At 39.6% G+C, this 18,450-nt stretch overlaps 1 protein-coding gene across 1 annotated transcript in view; it reads left to right on the top strand.

Moving 5' to 3' along the window:
- nsg2 (neuronal vesicle trafficking associated 2) overlaps nucleotides 1-12,638 on the top strand; it is a 39,426-nt gene extending 26,788 nt beyond the window's left edge. Inside the window, exons 4-5 of the mRNA XM_083926585.1 lie at nucleotides 9,079-9,189; nucleotides 11,996-12,638. Coding sequence (XP_083782711.1) covers nucleotides 9,079-9,189; nucleotides 11,996-12,193 — 309 coding nt within the window. The 3' untranslated portion in view covers nucleotides 12,194-12,638. The remainder of the gene's footprint in view (nucleotides 1-9,078; nucleotides 9,190-11,995) is intronic.
- Nucleotides 12,639-18,450: the final 5,812 nt, after the last annotated feature.

Raw genomic sequence — 18,450 nt, 5'->3', positions numbered from 1 at the left:
TGCTGAAGCTTTACTGAACAAGCTGTTTTCTTCATTGTATCCGTGTGACCTTCATACAAAATGGTAGATCTATAATGAAATACCCTCACATACAAAGAAAAACAGCACAAGCACTGTAGAAATAACCACCAAGCCCATGTTCTATTCATTGTTTTTGGAAAATATTGAACAATGCAGCTTGTTGACCTCCCTAAACGAAACCTCACTCCTGCAAAGCTCTGAAGGAGACGTGCTCATGAGTGTAGACCTGAGCTGATCTGAGATCAGAGGAAAATCCTTTGTTTTGTCAGGTTGGCATTTTAGCAGTTTGTGTTTCCATCGCAGACACAATGCATCTCGACAGTGGAGTGTTTGTACTTTGTTGCCACACTACTGTAACTGTGCTCGTCTCAACCGGATAGCCAATCCTCGGGAGCCCCAATCCCTGTACACTGTCTCCTTGACATCCCTTTGCCCCGTCTCAGATACTCCGCTCTGAGGTACCTAGCTCCCCGTAGATTCCTGCTTTGAGAGTTGTCTTTTGTTCCATAGACTAAAAACAAAGAGAGCTTTGAACTGAGATACTTTACATCTAAAGAGATCACCTCTGCGAAAAAGTATCCTGGAAGAAAACCAAAGAAAGTGAGCTCTTCTCACATACAGCAGAAATATTAATTTAGGAAAAAATAGTTTTTCTTTTGAACTGTGGCTTCATACTGGTATCTGAACACAGGTTTTTTTCAGGTGCTTGTACTGTACATTTTATGGTTTATACTGCCACTCCACTGCATCAGAGAGAAACATTTTACTTTTGAATTCACTCTTTACGTAACAGCTACAAGTTTTGAGTGTGGTTTTGAAAGAAGGGCGTGAGGGAGAATGTCGGAGATGTAGGAGGGAGCAGCAATGGAGAAGGCCGTGTCCCCCCAGGTCTGGGTGCTTGGACCGGGTGAGAGGAAGTTTGAATTTGTGGTTCCAGTAAGGAGCACGTCGGTCCAGGAGGTCAGTGATGTAGGAGGGGGCGAGGTTCTCGAGGGCTTTGTAGGTGATGAGGATCATATAAGCTGGATTGCTGAACGGGCAGCCAGTGGAGGTTTGTGAAAGACCGGGGTGATGTGATCATGATAATGTTTTTAAGATGAAAGAAGGCCGTTTTTTGTTCGGAGGAGAGGGTTTGATCACAGGTGACACCAAGGTTGTGGGTGTGTGTAGACACAGGAACAGTGGAGCCATCGACGTAGAGAGAGGAGTTATGGCTGTGGATTTGTTGAGGGATTTGGGGACGATGATGAGGATTTCAGATTTGTCGTTTGAAGAAGATGGCTTGCATCCAGGTTTTTAAATCCGTGAGGCAGTTTGTGAGGGTGCATCAGTATTGATCTTATAATCTAAATAATGAATACATCAGTCACAGGGGCAGTTTTTCTGCACAAGCACTTTTACTTTAGTAGGATTATGAATGCAGGGACTACAGCATTTGTATAGAATTGTGCTGATACTTTTACTTAAAGTCAGTGAATACATCTTCCACCACCAAAAACTACAATGTTAAAAAATATCTTCTAGAGCCCAAATGACCACTGCTGTCTTGTCCCAGAATGCACCAGTTAAGAAATGCCCTTATCCACATCCTGCAGATTTATATTCCATGTACAGTGAATAGCTAGTGGCTCTGTGTTTGGCTCAAGGACAAACAGGATCAAACCTGGGACTTTTCAGTTATCAGTAGTACTGCCCTAACAGCTATGCTGTCACCCGCTTCATTAACTTCATCATTACAAAACTGACTTAAGAGGATAAGAGAATATTTCATTTACATTTTTATGTAGCTAGCTGATCCCTGACTTAAACGCTTATAGGTGAGGGCTTAGTGTCCCGATGAAACACTTCAACAGGACACTTTTCCATCAATACTAGATTGGTTGGTATGGTTTCAGGGTATAAATAAAGATTTAAGATTTTAAACTTTTTTTAAATTATATATATATATATATAATTATACAGTTTCAAATATCAGATTGCATTATTCAAGGATTTATTTATTATTGTCATTATACAAGTACAAGGTTGCACTGACATGTAGTTGTAGCCTCTTCTACACTACACACACAGGAAATGTAAAACACATATTCAAAATATTTAGATTACAATACAATATGGACAATAAAAAAGAATATACTTTATAAAATGAGTAATCAATGAAGAAGTAAAAAAGGAAAACTAAAATATATCTAATTAGGAATATACACAACAACTTAGTTTGTAATATTTACAGAACTATAAAGAAGGGTATAAGTATAATTCAAATCAAGAATTTAGTATGTGAACTTTGAAGTGAACAGTTAGGAAGTAAATTCACAGTTTTTTTTCTTTTTAGTTTTTTTTTTTTATTATGGATAGAATTGACGGCCGAACCATTGAATTTTTAAGGTGGAACTACTAAATTCACTTTTCATACAAGTTATTCCTATGGTCTAAGATAGTCTAATAATAGGAGTAAACATGATCGACTCATCATACATCCCAAATGTCATCAGGTGTAAAGTGTAAAGCTGCTCCATAGACAATGAATTAGGAAAGATGTTATAGATGACACTGAGAGCACCCAGGGGAGTGTTCTGAGTATGGGTACGTTTTCTGTTGCAGAACTGCCAACACTACTATCTAATAAAAGGTCGTTTTGGGCAGAAAAAACATTAGAAAACAAACACAAAATCAGTCTCCCATTCATTTCCTATGAAGCAGCTCCAGACTTTATACAGGGTGTCGCAAAAAGATGTATACACACTGTATCAGCTGATAATTCTATTTTATATGTATATATACATATAAAATAGAGTACATGTATATATATATATATATATGTGATAGACGATACATCAGCTAGCCCGCCGATATTTGCGTCGTTATCGGCCTATACGGGCTGCTGCGTACGCCGGCATTATTTACAGACAGGCTTCCGCAAGCAGCTCTGTGTTGAGATTCGAACATTTGTTATCCTTAGTGTGTAATTCTTATGATGTATATTGAGGGAGCAAAGGTAGCATCGGCTCCAAATATCCGCTCAAGAAAATCGGCAGTCCGTATCGGTCATCGGCTAGTCTATATCATTCACTGTTCAAAGTACTCATGTACATCCTGTATACTGGCTTTAGCTGCCATCCGACCAGTGACCTTTAAGCTTTTCCTTTTTGATTTATCTTTTTAGAGGATGCTTTCTCTCTGCACTAGCTCACCCTGTCACCAAGTTCATTAATTTCATTAATCAGCAAAACTTTCCTTAAGGCGACGGAAGTTATTACAGCCAGGATAAAATGTATTTAATATTAGAACTTTTCTCATTTGATATTAATAGCTCTTTTTAATGCATGTTTCTCGACATGTCAGCATAGTGTTTCACTGTAGAGCAGCAGAAAATAATCCATGAAGACCTGGGGGATGGAGCCGCCTTTTTATGCTGCAATAGAAAACGTGTCAGAGGGTAACAGGGAGATGAATGAAAAATAGTTGTTTATGCTTCCATCAGTGATGTATTGATTGATGCATCAACTGATATCCCATGGTGTTTGCTGCCGGCCTCTCTGTCTGTCTGTTTGTCTTTGCCTGCTGCTACCAAGAGAAGGAATGAGCTTCTCCATCTACCCCTGGATCTCCATCACTCGCTCTCTGTCTGCCTTTCGCTCGCTGCTTTATTGTCTCTGTCATCTCCTTCTTTATTTCTCACTTAGCTCCCTCTGTCACTTTGTTATCCGTTTTTATCAGCGTCATCTTTCTCTCGCACCCCTCTCTTGTCACACACCCACCTTCCCTTTCTCTCGCTCAGACATATTCTCTTCTTTTCCTCAAGTGAATGCGAGGAGGTGTCTGCCCCGTCCCCCATATGGCCTGTCAAGTTCCAGCAGTGAGAGTGTGGGCGGTGTGTTGCATTCTAGCATGGTGTTAAAAATAAAAGGAGAGAAATCATATGTCGAATGGTGAAATACGCTGCGAAGAAGCATCACCATTAAGGAAACCGCCTTTGAACTTATGATGCACTGTGCTGCCATAAATAATCAAAGGGAAGTGTATTTTGTGGAAAATATAAATTATAAATCAATAATTTCCTACAATCCAGAGGGAGGCAGAGTTTGAAAAAACAAGCAGGTGGTGTGAGTGTGTGTGTGTGTGTGTGTGTTATGAAAGATGTGGGTAAACATAAACAATAGGCAGGCTGCTTAAGCTGCAGTCAGAGATGAGAAAGGAACAACAGCATCATTTATAATCTGGTTAGATTGTTTGTCTTTACACAACTGCCTCCAGCTGCAGACTTTGTGATGCAACAAGAAAAGACAGGAAGAATATGTGCATGAAAATATGTAGTATTATAAAACATATCATTGTAATTTTTATGCAATAATATCAAAGTTTTACCAGTGATTAGCTACTTTTAAGTGCATTTTTTGAGTTTGAATCCATCAGGGCCGCTCAAGGCTTAAAATGTTTGAAATGTCTAGGAATGTTTGTATCAAGTGTTGTGGAAATGGATTTCTTCAACAAAGATCAACAAACAGGATCAGCTTTTTCTCCGTGGTTTATTTTGCCAAAGCATTTTCCTCTGCAGACAAAAATACGTTCAGCCCTGCCTCCTCACTCGTCCCAGAGTATAGCAGGAATGACAACGAGCCAAATCGTGCCGAGTCTTTGAGAGGAAGGGACACGACGCGCTAAGCCTTGGTTGGGTGACGTCTTTAGACCAAACAAAAAACCTGCCTTAGACATTACAATTCTGAACATTCTGAAGCTCTCTCATCACAAGGTCTCTCACACAGAGTGCAGATGCACAAATGTGCCATTATACCATCATTAGTTAGTTATTTGCGTTATCCATTAAGAAGGTTAGACAGAGGAGACACTGAACTGCGTCTGACCTGACAAAACCATGATTATGAATTACAAATATCCAAAATTCCCACAACACAAGCAACTTGTCCTTTCAATAACTTAGTAATCAGACAAAACAAGTGATTCCATTACATCAAATTTGACCTCTAATAAGTATTTTTCATGAAGTTGTCTTTAACGTGTCACTAAGGGGTTATATAAATACTGTAAGTATTACAAGGCTGAAACCACAGAGAAATGCACACAGCCCATATTCAGTAACTGCACCTTAAAATGAGTCATCAGGACTTCTGTACAGTTGTGATGTCTCAACTATATTACTGTGTATATATAGGTAGAAAGTGCTGCTACAGTGCAGTTACAGTTATTCCTCCGCTGCAATGATAGTGCAGAGATACAGAAGGCGCAGATGCGGAAGACTTGGAGACGCGGCCCAATCAGAGCAGACTGGGCTCAGGCTTAAAGAGACAGGCACTAAAATGGAGCGGTTCTACAGGTATACTCGGACAGACATAATTATGTGTTTTTTGAACCTTAGAGCACGTAAACATGATCTAGTGTAAACCCAAAATACATGTTTTGAACCAGAAAATTTGCATAATAAAGAACCTTTAAGATTATTTTTCAGGACGTGATCTCTTATCTTAACAATTGTATTCATGGTTTATCTAACATATTCTTATTGCTGTAACATGAGCTTCTTAAACAAATTAGATTTTTCATCTCAGTTAGGTTTACCTGTTCGAATAAATATTAATAAAATAAGCTTCAGTACTATACCTTGGGATATTCTGTGTGATGCTGCATAAAGAACAGTGATCTGTGTATGATAACTTACAATAGGACAAAAGCAGTAAGATGAGATCAGATGAGTCCGATTCGTTTTTTTCTGCTTTTATTGGTGTTTAGTTTTATTTTGCTCTCGAGTTTAGTTTTTTTGTTGGTTTACGGTCACCTGCTGTGCAGCTGGTCCAATCCAAATTATAGCAGCATGCTGTGCTTCTACCTGCATCCAAAAAAACCCAAACATCTGTCATCTGTGTCCCACAGCAAACAGGATAATGGTTGTGTTGGTGGTGATAGTGCATGGTGTAGGATGGCACATGCTGGTGTGCTAATAACAAAACAGCCCTATTGCCTGTGTTCAACAGAAAATAGGATGATCTTGATGTGTGTGGGAGAAGCTGCCAGGCTGGGAGATATCATAGCCTTGTACTGACCAAAAAGGCATGATTTATTCTCTTGGATTATACTGTATTTTGTTCCATTCTACAAAATATGTTAATGGGGTTGCACCCTCGACACAGATTCAGTTATCAGAAGCATAAGAACATTATCTGATCGCAGCACATCATTGCATCAGACCTGTAGATACTGGCAGTTATATGTGTGAATCCACTTCATCCACAGAGGGAGTCTTCATATGTTAGCTGCAGCGTTACCCTGACGACCTCCTAAGGTTTACTGCGGAGTTCAGCCAGATTATGAATAATGGAGAAAGGTCAGGATAGGTTTTTAATGGATTTATACTCCACATGGCCGCGGCCGCATCTACAGGGATTCTAGAGCGATCATTTCTCTCACAAAGGGCGGGGTATGTTTTAGCCTGAACTGCTGCTCTGACCACTGCTGCTGTGCTGTATTTTCAGTGAAAATGTCACTGAACATCAATGTAGGCGGCTAGCTCCAAGCCAACGTTAATATCACTCATCTGTTATATGTATTTGGATGGCATGACCTCAAGCGTCATTAAAGAGAGGTCAGATCATATATTTTGCAGGAAGCAGTTAATTAACTAAATATTTGTCTGAATAACTGTTTCAGATGTGTGGACCACATGTTATTCAAATGCAATGCTGTTTAAATGTCCTCCATTTTAGATGCGCAAAAAAGGGCGAGTCTGTTCAGTCATTTGCGACTTAAGTCTTCGTTTCATATTTCAAAGCCTCTACATAATGTTGGTCCACATTTATAATACACTGATTGCTCTCTGCGTGATATGAGGAGCTTTAGAGTAATCCGTCTCCTTAATAAGCATCATGTGCATTAAAAAGGGGGTCAGGGTGGATCTTAATCAGTCATTCTACGTCTGTTTTCGCTCTAAAAGGCAGGTCATGACTTTAAATGCCTCCTTTCAATGTATTGCAGTGTGTGATGTGGGAGATGTAATTTACAGGGGGTGTCAGCAGCAACCAAGGCTGAGAGTCGTGTCCCCCAGTTGACACCAAGTAAACAGTCACTTAGCTGGCGTGTCCCAGTCCACCCCCATAACGCTGATGGAGACAAATGTGTAATTGCTCTGACATCTCACGGTGACAGATCATATAGAGAGCCGGGAATCTGGAATGGAAACAGGAAATTAGAGTCATTTATCCATTATGGAAGGTTCTTTTTTTTTTTCGCTCACCAGAATAAATCTGGCTCTTTTATAATGGCATTATTTTTGAGCATGTGGGGGAAACAGACACATGATGCAGATACAAGCATATGCATGCACCACACACACATACCTACATTGGCATTTGTGACTTGGCAGACAATACCATTTTTAAACACGGCTATCGTTTGCACCTGCTTTGCATAATTCTAATTAAATGCTGTGTCAGAAGCACCCAATCAGGATGTCAAGTAGAAAGTGGGAGGAAATAAATCCTTTAATATGGAAATCTGCTTTACTACAACATTGTCTAGCTTGCCGGGGAAATGAATATTTCACACTTCAAACTACACAGAAGCGTTCTTATTTGCATCAGTATGTGGAAATAAATGTGTTATTTCCATCATTTTATCTTAGTTCTGCTTCTGGCTGCTATTGAGCATTTTTTCACACCACAAATGTATTTTGAATCTGTCCAAGCAAATGCTGAAACATTTCACAGTTCCTTGTTGTGAAGACTCACCAGAAAAATTTAATTTGTTCCAGTTTTATGAATAATATATTTTCTTTAGACTATCAATTGAAAGGCTTCATACCTCAACACCTAGAATAAAGAGCGCCACACAGGGAGGAGGTCAGAGTAGTGGATGTATCAAACAAACATTTTCACATAAGAAACTGCCGTATGTGTCCTGTTTGAAACCAATCATCCTCACTTACTTTATTTAGTTAACCAACGTAACTACATTAGTCCGTAACTACTGCACATTGGTATGACAACAAATTTTAACCCCAAACATGATTTTTTCCTAAACTTAACCAAATAGTTCTGTTTCCTAATGTTGACCACGTGTTTACAACTGCCACCGTGTGACCGTTTGACAACATTAAATACAACGTATGTGTTTTTTTTGTTGGACCTATCGTCTTTAGGTATGAGGGTGTGTTGTTTTATCAACAATTTGCTTAAAATAAAACAATAATACAATATAATAATAAAGTCATTGAGCAAGATGTTGAATGATATACAATATGTAAATGCAAAAACATTTAAGTTGCTTTGGACAAAACCCAAATGAATGTAATATCGCGATATTAGTCCAGTGAAACATAAACATATTGATTATGGCTTGGTCCTGATTCAGTAGGTCTTTACGCACTTTGTCATAATGAAGTCCTTTATATTACGCTCACATCACATCCAGTACATCTGCATAACAGGAGGTAATATCTTTGAGGATTACATGAAGATTTTGTGTAAGCCAAGTCTGCTGTAGCTTTAGTGCGCTTTGATCTTTCACTTTTGTGGAACATTTGTAATTTAATGAGAAGGGAACTTGTGGGAAGTTTCCATGCATATTAATTAAACCATTATTTATTTAAGTTATCTAATTAGAAGTTCATATTTGCAGGAGGCCTTTTTCACAGAAGACTTTTTTTAAACATGTCAAAGTAGGAAAAGCACAGGTCTAAATGATGGACCTATGGACGACCATGTGGCTGCTTCAGTCTCAGGGCCCTGTTATTGTACATGCTGGGTCAATGGCTCACTGTCATGACTTGCTGGGATGCTTGAACAGAACAGAGCCATTGTGTTTATTATTAGTAACACCTGTGCTTTTGCGACTGACAAATCTGTGGTGAAAAGAGGTCTATTATGCTAAAAGGCACAGGTCCTGGACAGTGTCACAGCCTGAATCATCCATCACGTAGCTCAACAGGAACACCTTGCCTTGAGGAGCCATTCACCTCTGTCAGGAGCATCTTATTGTACCATGTATTATTACGACACGCACATGCACATACACACACACACTGACCATCGTTTGTCCTCCCCCCAGGTGACGATTCTGATCATCCTGGCTCTGGCCTTCCTCGCCTGCATCGTGTTCCTGGTGGTTTATAAAGCCTTCACCTACGACCACGCTTGCCCAGATGGATTCATTTACAAGGTAAGGCCCATAAGTCGTCTGCATTTCATTTTACAGCACTACAACACAACTACAGTATTCACAGCACAGAGAGTCAGGTGGTTAACAGGGCAGCAGGAATGTGCGCTGTTATTATTTTTCAGATATTATTCTCATTATCGATACATTTTTAAATCAGATTTTGATTTGATTGGTCTATAGGAATATCCCATAACGTGTAGAAATGTTTCCAACAGCCCTAGCTCACAGCGTAAAGATCACTCATTTGTCCAGTCAAAACCCTTCTGAGGGAGTTAGAGAAGACAGAGAATTGTCTCTGCCCTTCACTAGCTCTACTCTCCTTCCTAGCTAAATAAAAAATTAAAGGTGCGTGCACCGCCTAGTCTCCTATGGAAGAGAAAGAAACTGCTTCCCCCCTACTTTACATGTAAGTCTTTTCTGAGGTCATGTAATAGGAAGAAGCTAATGAGACTCATCAGGCAGGCAGTCGTCAATCAATGATATCAGTGATTTTGTTATGATCAGTATAATCAAGTGTAATTTTAGGCTTTAGTTCCTTGACACAGAAGTCAGAGAAAGAGACTCCATTGAGGCCGCTCTCATATGTCATTAGCCGTGTCGACTATTATAATTAAACGTACTGCCTATGTGACAAAAATTACCGCATTATGATCATTAACCTCCCCCTTTATATGGCTGAGGTCGTAAAAGAAAATGGCTCCTACAGCCATCCTTATCCAACAACAATATTAGTGTAGAATCTTCACCTCTCTTCTCCTCTCCTCTCCTCTCCTCTCCTCTCCTCCGATTTCCACTGCATTGCACTTATAAGTTTCTCCGTACTTTGTGAGAGGTCACCTTGGAAGTTTACATCTCCGGACAAATCTGGTCTTTAAGGTGGAATAAATCTAGTTTCAGGTCCAGAGCCTCTGCAGGGGCTCAGACTGCAGTCTGCAGAGGTATTATTAGCAGTATCATGCGCATGTTCACCGGGTGCAAAAGTGTCGATAGAAAAACTTGCACACGCATGGTTAACTATTAGCTAATAGTCACTTATAGTTAACTACTATTAGTGTCAGTAATGTAAATGGATTCTTCTATCTCTTCCCTGTTCTCTTTAATACAGTTCCCAAGTGCTAAGACATATTTCTTGAATCCTTCCAACCTTTTTTCAAAACCGTCAACACAAAAATCTTCAAACTACATTCACAAAACCCCTGACTCTCCTGGCAAAACACACACACACACACACACACACACACACACACACACACACACACACACACACACACACACACACACACACACACACACACACACACACACACACACACACACACACACACACACACACACAGAGTCTATAAACACTACGGATCAGTCGTTCAACACTACATAAAAAAGGAAAACATGTCAACAAGGCATTTACAGTAGCTAAAGCCAAGCATTTCTACTGTGTAATGTATGAACTCATGTCTTTATCTTACATACAAACAATGAACAGTATATTCACAACTTAGTACAGAACACTCTAAGGAGAAGAAGATTCTGCCTCAGCAGGGTACAGGCCAGAGGACTTTGTCCACATCAGAGGCAATGTTCTCCTTTAACAGAAAACAGGGGAACCCCTCTGGTGAGCCAGATCCAGTCTTGACAAGACTTCACACCTATGACTGCAGGCCACATACTAAGCCTGCAGTAGATTTCCCTGGTATAGGGACTTTTTGCATTGACCATACACTGCCACTTTTTGTCCCTGTTTCCCTCATTGTGATTCCATGAACAAGAACAAGCTCTTTAACAGTTTCATCTGAAATTACTGTTGAAATTACTGTCCACCAACTCTTACATGTACAATACACTTTCTCCTCTGCCTCTACCTATTGTTGGTGTCAATATTCTCACATTGTGCCAGTTGTGTACTCTGAACTGGCTTATATTCTAGTCAATTGGTTTAATCACAGTTAAAAAAAACAAGTATGGAGATGACAATTGTTTTAGTTTTGCAACACAAAATGTTTTTTTTTTTAATTAGAGTTTTGCAAAAAGAGTGAATGATTTGATAAATGGGTCTAGGTCACTGAGCATCTGGTTCAGAGAACGCGGTTTAGTGTTTTAGCAATTTTGTGTATTTTTTCCCCATTATCTGTAATTCTTGCGAGATGTTTTTTTTTTTTTTGGGGGGGGGGTCATTATTCTGCATCATTGATAAAAAATAAATAAATTGTGTTTTCTTTCTCTGCTGCTGAAGATCGGCTTTTCAATGTTCATGCTTCTGGAAAAAATGCAGTATATCTTTAAACTGGATATAAACAAGAGTAATGAGAAAAGAAAAACAAGCCACTAAGCAGCTCACTCCCAATGTCTCTGAAGCTAATGCTGATATTAGCTTCTTAAACATACCATTTTCTAAAATTCAGGCTGCACTCTCCTCCCCTTCTGCTATCTCTACTATCTGCTTTGTTAGGGCACCGTCACTGCACCCAAGTTGACCGTGATTGGCTTAAGGAAATACAAACAAGACATTTTTCTCCCATCCCAAAATATTAACTCATGCATCCAAATTTTTCTCGATAGAGATAAGTCTGGCATTGCAAGACTAGAAACGATAAATATGTGATTATGCTCAGTGCAAACATATGTTGTTTAACACACCACAGAAAATTATTCCAATTTTCTTCACAGTATTAGTCAGAAGAATTGCATTCCGGTATTTTTCTCAAGCTCTTCTTTTGACCTGTTATTGTCCCACCTTAATAACTTAGATGCTACCTGTATCACCTTTAACAATGAACAAATTAATAACTGTTCTCTTTCTCCCTCACAGCACAAGCGGTGTATCCCAGCCTCTCTGGAGGCCTACTACGCTGCCCAGGATGCCAACTCGAGGGGCCGTTTCTACACAGTGATCAGCCACTACAGCATGGCCAAGCAGACCACCTCGCACTCTGTCTCCCCCTGGCTGCCTGGAGGGGCGGCGGGGCAGCAGCACGACGCTAAACCCCCAAGCGGCGAGGGCCACTGAGTTAGCCGAACGGTTTTGAGGGTGCTGTAAACACAGGCAGATGTGAAGAAACACAGGCAGATATAGAAGCAAACACACACACATTTAGGCGAATATTTAAAGATAGAGAAAAAAGAGACACACATTCCCACAACAGTTACATATATAACGCCAATGTAGAGTGAAAACATGCATGCAGACATAAAAACACACAAGCACATGCTAGATCATGTTCTGATTTACCTTTACACATTTATATGCCAACTCTCTCATCGAGCGGCATTTCCCATTGAACCTTTGCTCTCCTGGGATTATCATCGTCTGCTGATACACACTCACACAGTCTGCTCTCTCGTTACTATGTGTTTAGTCCCTTCCTCCAATTTATTATTTACTGACTGTCTTGATATATTTATTTTTTACTGTAATGTATGGATGATTTGTATGTTATTATCTTTGTACAAAGGCACGAGTCAATTCTGAATTTGTGAGATTCTCTGAAGTTTTGGAGTCTTGTTCTTTTCTTCAAGTGTGTATACTGTAGTTAATGTGTATTCATTCACAACCCCTTTTCTTTCATATCCGAAATGCAGAACCTCAGACGCATCACACACACACACACACACACACACACACACACACACACACACACACACACACACACACACACACACACACACACACACACACACACACACACACACACACACACACACACACACACACACACACACACACACACAATCCAACCCAAAAGATGTCAGTATGGTCTTGTATTGCTGTAACACATTTTTAAAAGTAACATTTCAGCAGTACTGTCTGAAGAAGGTTTGACGCCAGTGTCCACATCCACATGTCCTCAGTTGAATTCATTCATATTTCCATCATGGCTGTTTAATAGCTCATACAAAGTTACATTTCAGTGTGCTCTGCTATACATTTTAAATCCCAAAATCCCCCAGTAACTCAAGCTGTACATACAACTGTGTGCTCAGGCTAGTTTTTTGTGTATATGCATTGTAGTAGCTTATATTAGGAGGTTTATTTTTGTTTTTTTTACAGACCTACTACTCCTTCATGCAAGGTACTTGCATATCGCTTCAGTCTTGTAGCGCTTTCAAACACAACGTTGCAGATGGTAAAGGAAATACAGTGCATATCACCCTCTCTTGCCAAAATTGTTATTTTCTGCTGTGTTCTATTATTAATGGGCTTTAACTGCAACTGTTTGTTTTGTTCATGTACTGTTAGTTTCCATTTTGTAATGTTGGAACTGTTGTCAAGAGCGCTTTTATGAGATTTCGTGATGTTGTTAGTTGATATGTAGAGATACCTGGTGTAATTTATCATTGTGCATCCTTGTCCCTCTTGGTTTGAATTCAAAATAAAACAAGCTGTGACCTGTTCGGAGTGTGTCTGTTAGTCCCACTTACCGCTGTGTCTCTTTAGCGCTCACACAGCTCCTAATGCAGCCCCGGGGCATTGCAGTGTGAATGACAGTAAAAGCTTTTAATACAGCAAGTTACATTATTTAAATATTCATACTCCTACCCAAATTCATACTACATTAGACATGCGTTCTGCTGTGTAGAGAACTTTCCAGAGCTACAGAGACATTAGTTGGCTGTAATGATGAACAGCTGTGATTGACAGCAAAAAAAGTACCAAAAGTATCTGTAATGGCTACTGGATATATTATTCCCAGGGCTCTGTGAATAGCAGATAAGGCCTGTTTTTCTTATGAGCAGCACTAAGACAGCAGTGTCTTCTGTGAGTTACAAGAATAGCTGACTAGTTTAATTAGAGACTTGTATTCTAATGAGTCCGTCAGCTGTATGTGTTTTTCCCCACTGAGGAGTGAAACACCTGCTGAATGAAACAGCTTTCAGAGAAGAAAGAGAAGAAATCACAAGAAATAGACACAATAGAACACTATCTCTTTTGACACATATGAACACATGTAGAGTGAATATGACATTTGAAATTTCCAGGAAGTTGGCTACGAATGGCAATTATTGTAGTGGGTAAGTTTGAAATCTACCATGAATGATGCAGGCACCACTACCACCACGTTTTGAGGGGTTCATCCTTGTGTTAAAGTAATTTATTCACTCCCATTAGCGGTAAATGTCAGAAAATATAAAAACGCATCATCAGTAGTGTCTGCAATGTAAGATTTAATTGGCTGATTGACAACTATACAGTAGGCCTTAAGTATGTGAAGGACTTAGTTATTTGAATGCAATTTTCCCAACTAACATGCTCAGAAAAACACAGTAAGCTAAGCCTAAAAGGAAGCTAAAGACTCAGTTTGTATGGTTTCATTGGAGGGACTGCTTGCACTTATGCCCTTTGCTAACACCACTTCACGAGCACCGCTGTTCCGGCTTAAGGAGGGCGTTTTTTAAATTAACTAACTAATTTCTAAATGAATCTATTTATCTTTGAAACCTGTTTGAGTAAACATGTGTGTCAAGTAGAATTTTATGCACTACTTTTTTGCACTAAGTGTTTAAATAGTAAACTTATTCATGGTAAATTGCGAGTGTATTGCCTTCAACACACACACACACATCTTCTCTCTCTCTCTCTCTCTCTCTCTCTCCCCCTCACGCACACGTGCACACTCAAATGCACACTAACACACACTCACTTACCCACCAACGCCTGCTAGATTACCACACCAAATAGGCCTACCCCAGACATAATATATATTTTTTTGCAAAATTATATATATATATATATTTTTATCCGATTCTATTTATTGACAGAGTAATTGGTAGAATTCCCGATTACAAAAAGGTAAACCCTAAATGTATTCCCTTATTCTACCCCAATAACTGTTAAAAGTACAGTGCTTCTCATCAATGCTGAATCCAATTAAACTGTGTACAATAAAACAGAACAGGTTGCTGACATGCGATTTAAAGTCATGACTTTTGTACTTTCAGTATAGCCTATTAGTGGTGCTTTACAAATGGTATATCTGGTGACTCACTTTTTCCCTGTTGGGCGTAGTGTAACAGAAACAGTGACAGGTTCACCTGCACTGTTTGCTAAACACAGCAAACACAGCCCCACAATGATAGCTGTCCCTGCTTTCTTCACAGCCAGTGGATAAAACACAGATTAGAAAAGTGTCAGTTTGGATAAGGAATAAAAAGGAAACTATTAGATATAAAATATTGTAATAAAAGACTAGATGGCCACTGTGATAAATAAGTGTGTAAAAGATAATGTTTTCTGTTTTCTTTACTCCCGGGTGGATACACAACAGATCTGACTCAGAGTCTACACGATTTGGACGGATGGTTGCATTCGCTTGCACAACGTAACAGAAAACGGACATGCTGTGAATGAAATGAGGTTTCAGGGGAACAGAAGCAGCTGGTGACTTCTTATGTAAAAGGAAAAAGTACATAGTTGTCCTTCATAGGCCAACAAAGGTCAGCAAGAAGAAGACTAAGGTGCACCTTTGAAATCAGCGATGATTAAACTGAGAAGAAATAAATGAAAAGAATAGAGAGCGGAAAAAAGACACTTCCAAACACTCATTACATTTTGACACCATTACAAGACCATAGTGCCAAGTATGATTTTTTGCGCTCACTGATTTCAACAGAACTACTTAATCTAAGATCCATTTCTTCTCTTCAAACTGCAGAATCGCACAATCCTCCGCAGGCTTATTAGGCCATTCATTTAAAAGACCTTATGGCCCTGATTACTTACTAGGAACAATTGGCAATCAGATATGGGATGAACTGTGGCTCAATCCTCTCTCTGGCTCTGTAATTATGACAGAAAATAGCTTCCAGTGGTATAATTCATGCTAAATACTGCATTAACAATCCTGCCATTGCAGGATATTGGATACTGATATGTAGAAGGACTAATTTTTGCAGACCGGTCATTAGTGTTTGAATTGGTGAAAAACTTTCCTCATACAAAGGCTAGCAAACGTGTCGGCTATACTGTCATATTTTAAGGAACAGCTGCAGACTGTCTGCTCACATTTGAAACAACTGAAACCACTGGAGTGTAATATTTCCAGTTACTGGAACGGTTTTCAAAAAGCTGTCTTTTTCATTAAAATGGTGAGCATCAAATAATGTGTTTGACTTTTTTCGTGTTTAGTGCGTCAATGTCACTAAGCTAAACTAAGCTAGCTCTGTCTCAGTGTAAGTGAGTGGGTCTTCCAGAAAAAACAAATGGGGGATTGACCCCTAAGAGACTCCGTAGTAAAACAATCTCTCTGGTAGCATTTTTTTCCCCAAATTTAAAATCTATCGCATGCTCAGTGCATGGACAGAAAACAAGAGTCTAACACTGTAATAAAACAGATAAGCAACAGAGACGATTTCCTTTTATCTATTTTACATTGTATTTTAATTAAGTTAATTGTCCAGGGCCTTCTTTGAATAGGCTACCTCGAAGACCCTGGCAATTTGTCACTATAGGCAGGATCAAGAGAGATTGATTGACAGTGTGCTGAAGGTTGTTGTAAGCAGACTTACAGAATTAAAAGCATAAAAGACCTGTGCTCTTTCATGAAAGTTAACCACTCTAGCAACTGCTACACCACAGACTCTGTGTCTATTAAAAATGTCACTGGTGGAGTGGATGCAGCACTTGTTTCTCATTGCTTAGGGCAAAACACATGAAAATAACCTTAGCAATAACAGCTCATCAGATATGAACACAATGAGCATCAGTCACTATTAAATGCATAGAAATGTTCTTACTTTGCACACAAAATAAGTGCAAAATTACAGTTTGATTCATGACATGGTCCTTACCACTGTGCGTATGTTAGTGAATCAGAATCATTCTAAATTGACAGGCACATGGCCACTATTTGATATCATAAAATAACCAAAAGAATGTCACGACTGAAAAAATTGAAATAATAGTGCTCGGGGTCACACTCATCACTAACTCATCTTCAACTGCTTATCCGGGATCGAGTCGCGAGGGTAGCAGCTTAAGCAGGGGACCCCAAACTTCCCTTTCCCGGGCCACATTAACCAGCTCTAACTGGGGGATCCCGAGGCGTTCAAAGGCCAGTGTGGAGAAATAATCTCTCCACCCAGTCCTGGGTCTTCCCCGAGGCCTCCTCCAAGCTGGACGTGCCTGGAACACCTCCCTAGGGAGGCGCCCAGGGGGCATCCTTACCAGATGCCTGAACCACCTCAACTGGCTCCTTTCACCGCAAAGGAGCAGCGGCTTTATTCCGAGTTCCTCATAGATAGCCGAACTTCTCGGATGAAAGTCAAAGAAGGCATAAAGTGTTTCTGCAGGAGTGATGAATAAAAGAGGCTTTGGAGGGCTACAATAACTGAAACGGTGTATGTTGTGTCTCTTGAGATACAGGCTGTGGTTCAGGTAAAAAAGAAATGGGTTGATATTAAAGTGAAAAAACAGACCACAAAAAAAGAATACAGGTGGAGGGCAAGGACCAACTATATTAATATAGACTAAAATGTTTAGAACTGAATAAAAATGAAATGAAATGACGAAATAAAACACTGTATTTCCTCCGATTCGCTGTCCTCCTTTCTCTCTCTTATTTCCTTTACACCTACACACACCCACGCACTGAACATACACACATAAGTCCATCTGTGTAATTTCTGCTCCACACCTCCATCTCTCCCCTCAGCTACAGTATCTCCCCTGCTGTCAGAGAAAGGCTGCTTCTCAGCAGTTGGCCCTCGGAGGTGTGGAGGAGGAGAACAGAAGGAAGGAAAGGAGAAAAATAACCGTGGAGAGGGACAGACCCAGAGGGAATTACAAAACGGGGCGAGGATTCAGGTAAGTGATGAGAAGTTTCATCACAGCTGCATTAGACAGACATGCGCATTGGTAGATGCTCACAGTTTTGTATCCAGTGTTTTAATTGATTTGTCACTTCTTGTTCTCAGCTTTTACTGTCAATGTACAGTACATAAACGATAGAAATGATTTGATATGTGCTTAAAAGGACAAATGCATGTTGGTCCACTCCTTAGAAGCACTCTTTTCATGGCAGCTCTACTAAAAAGAATCTTCCATATGTCCTCTCTAACTTATTTCAGTGTTTTCTTTTGGCTTTGATGTTACTTACTCACTTACAGTACTGCCCTGATTAATACATATCTGCTTTGATATCAATAAAATGTCACAATTGACCTGAGTTATTCCTTGGTGTTACATTTTTATGTTTTTTCCAACCAGTCAGATGCAACACAAAGGGCTACGACAAAAACTAGAAAAGCAAAAATAATATCAAACAACAA

The sequence above is a fragment of the Echiichthys vipera genome, assembly GCF_963691815.1.
Source record: "Echiichthys vipera genome assembly, chromosome: 14".
NCBI lineage: Eukaryota > Metazoa > Chordata > Actinopteri > Perciformes > Trachinidae > Echiichthys > Echiichthys vipera.
This window is presented reverse-complemented; position numbering and strand designations above follow the sequence as displayed.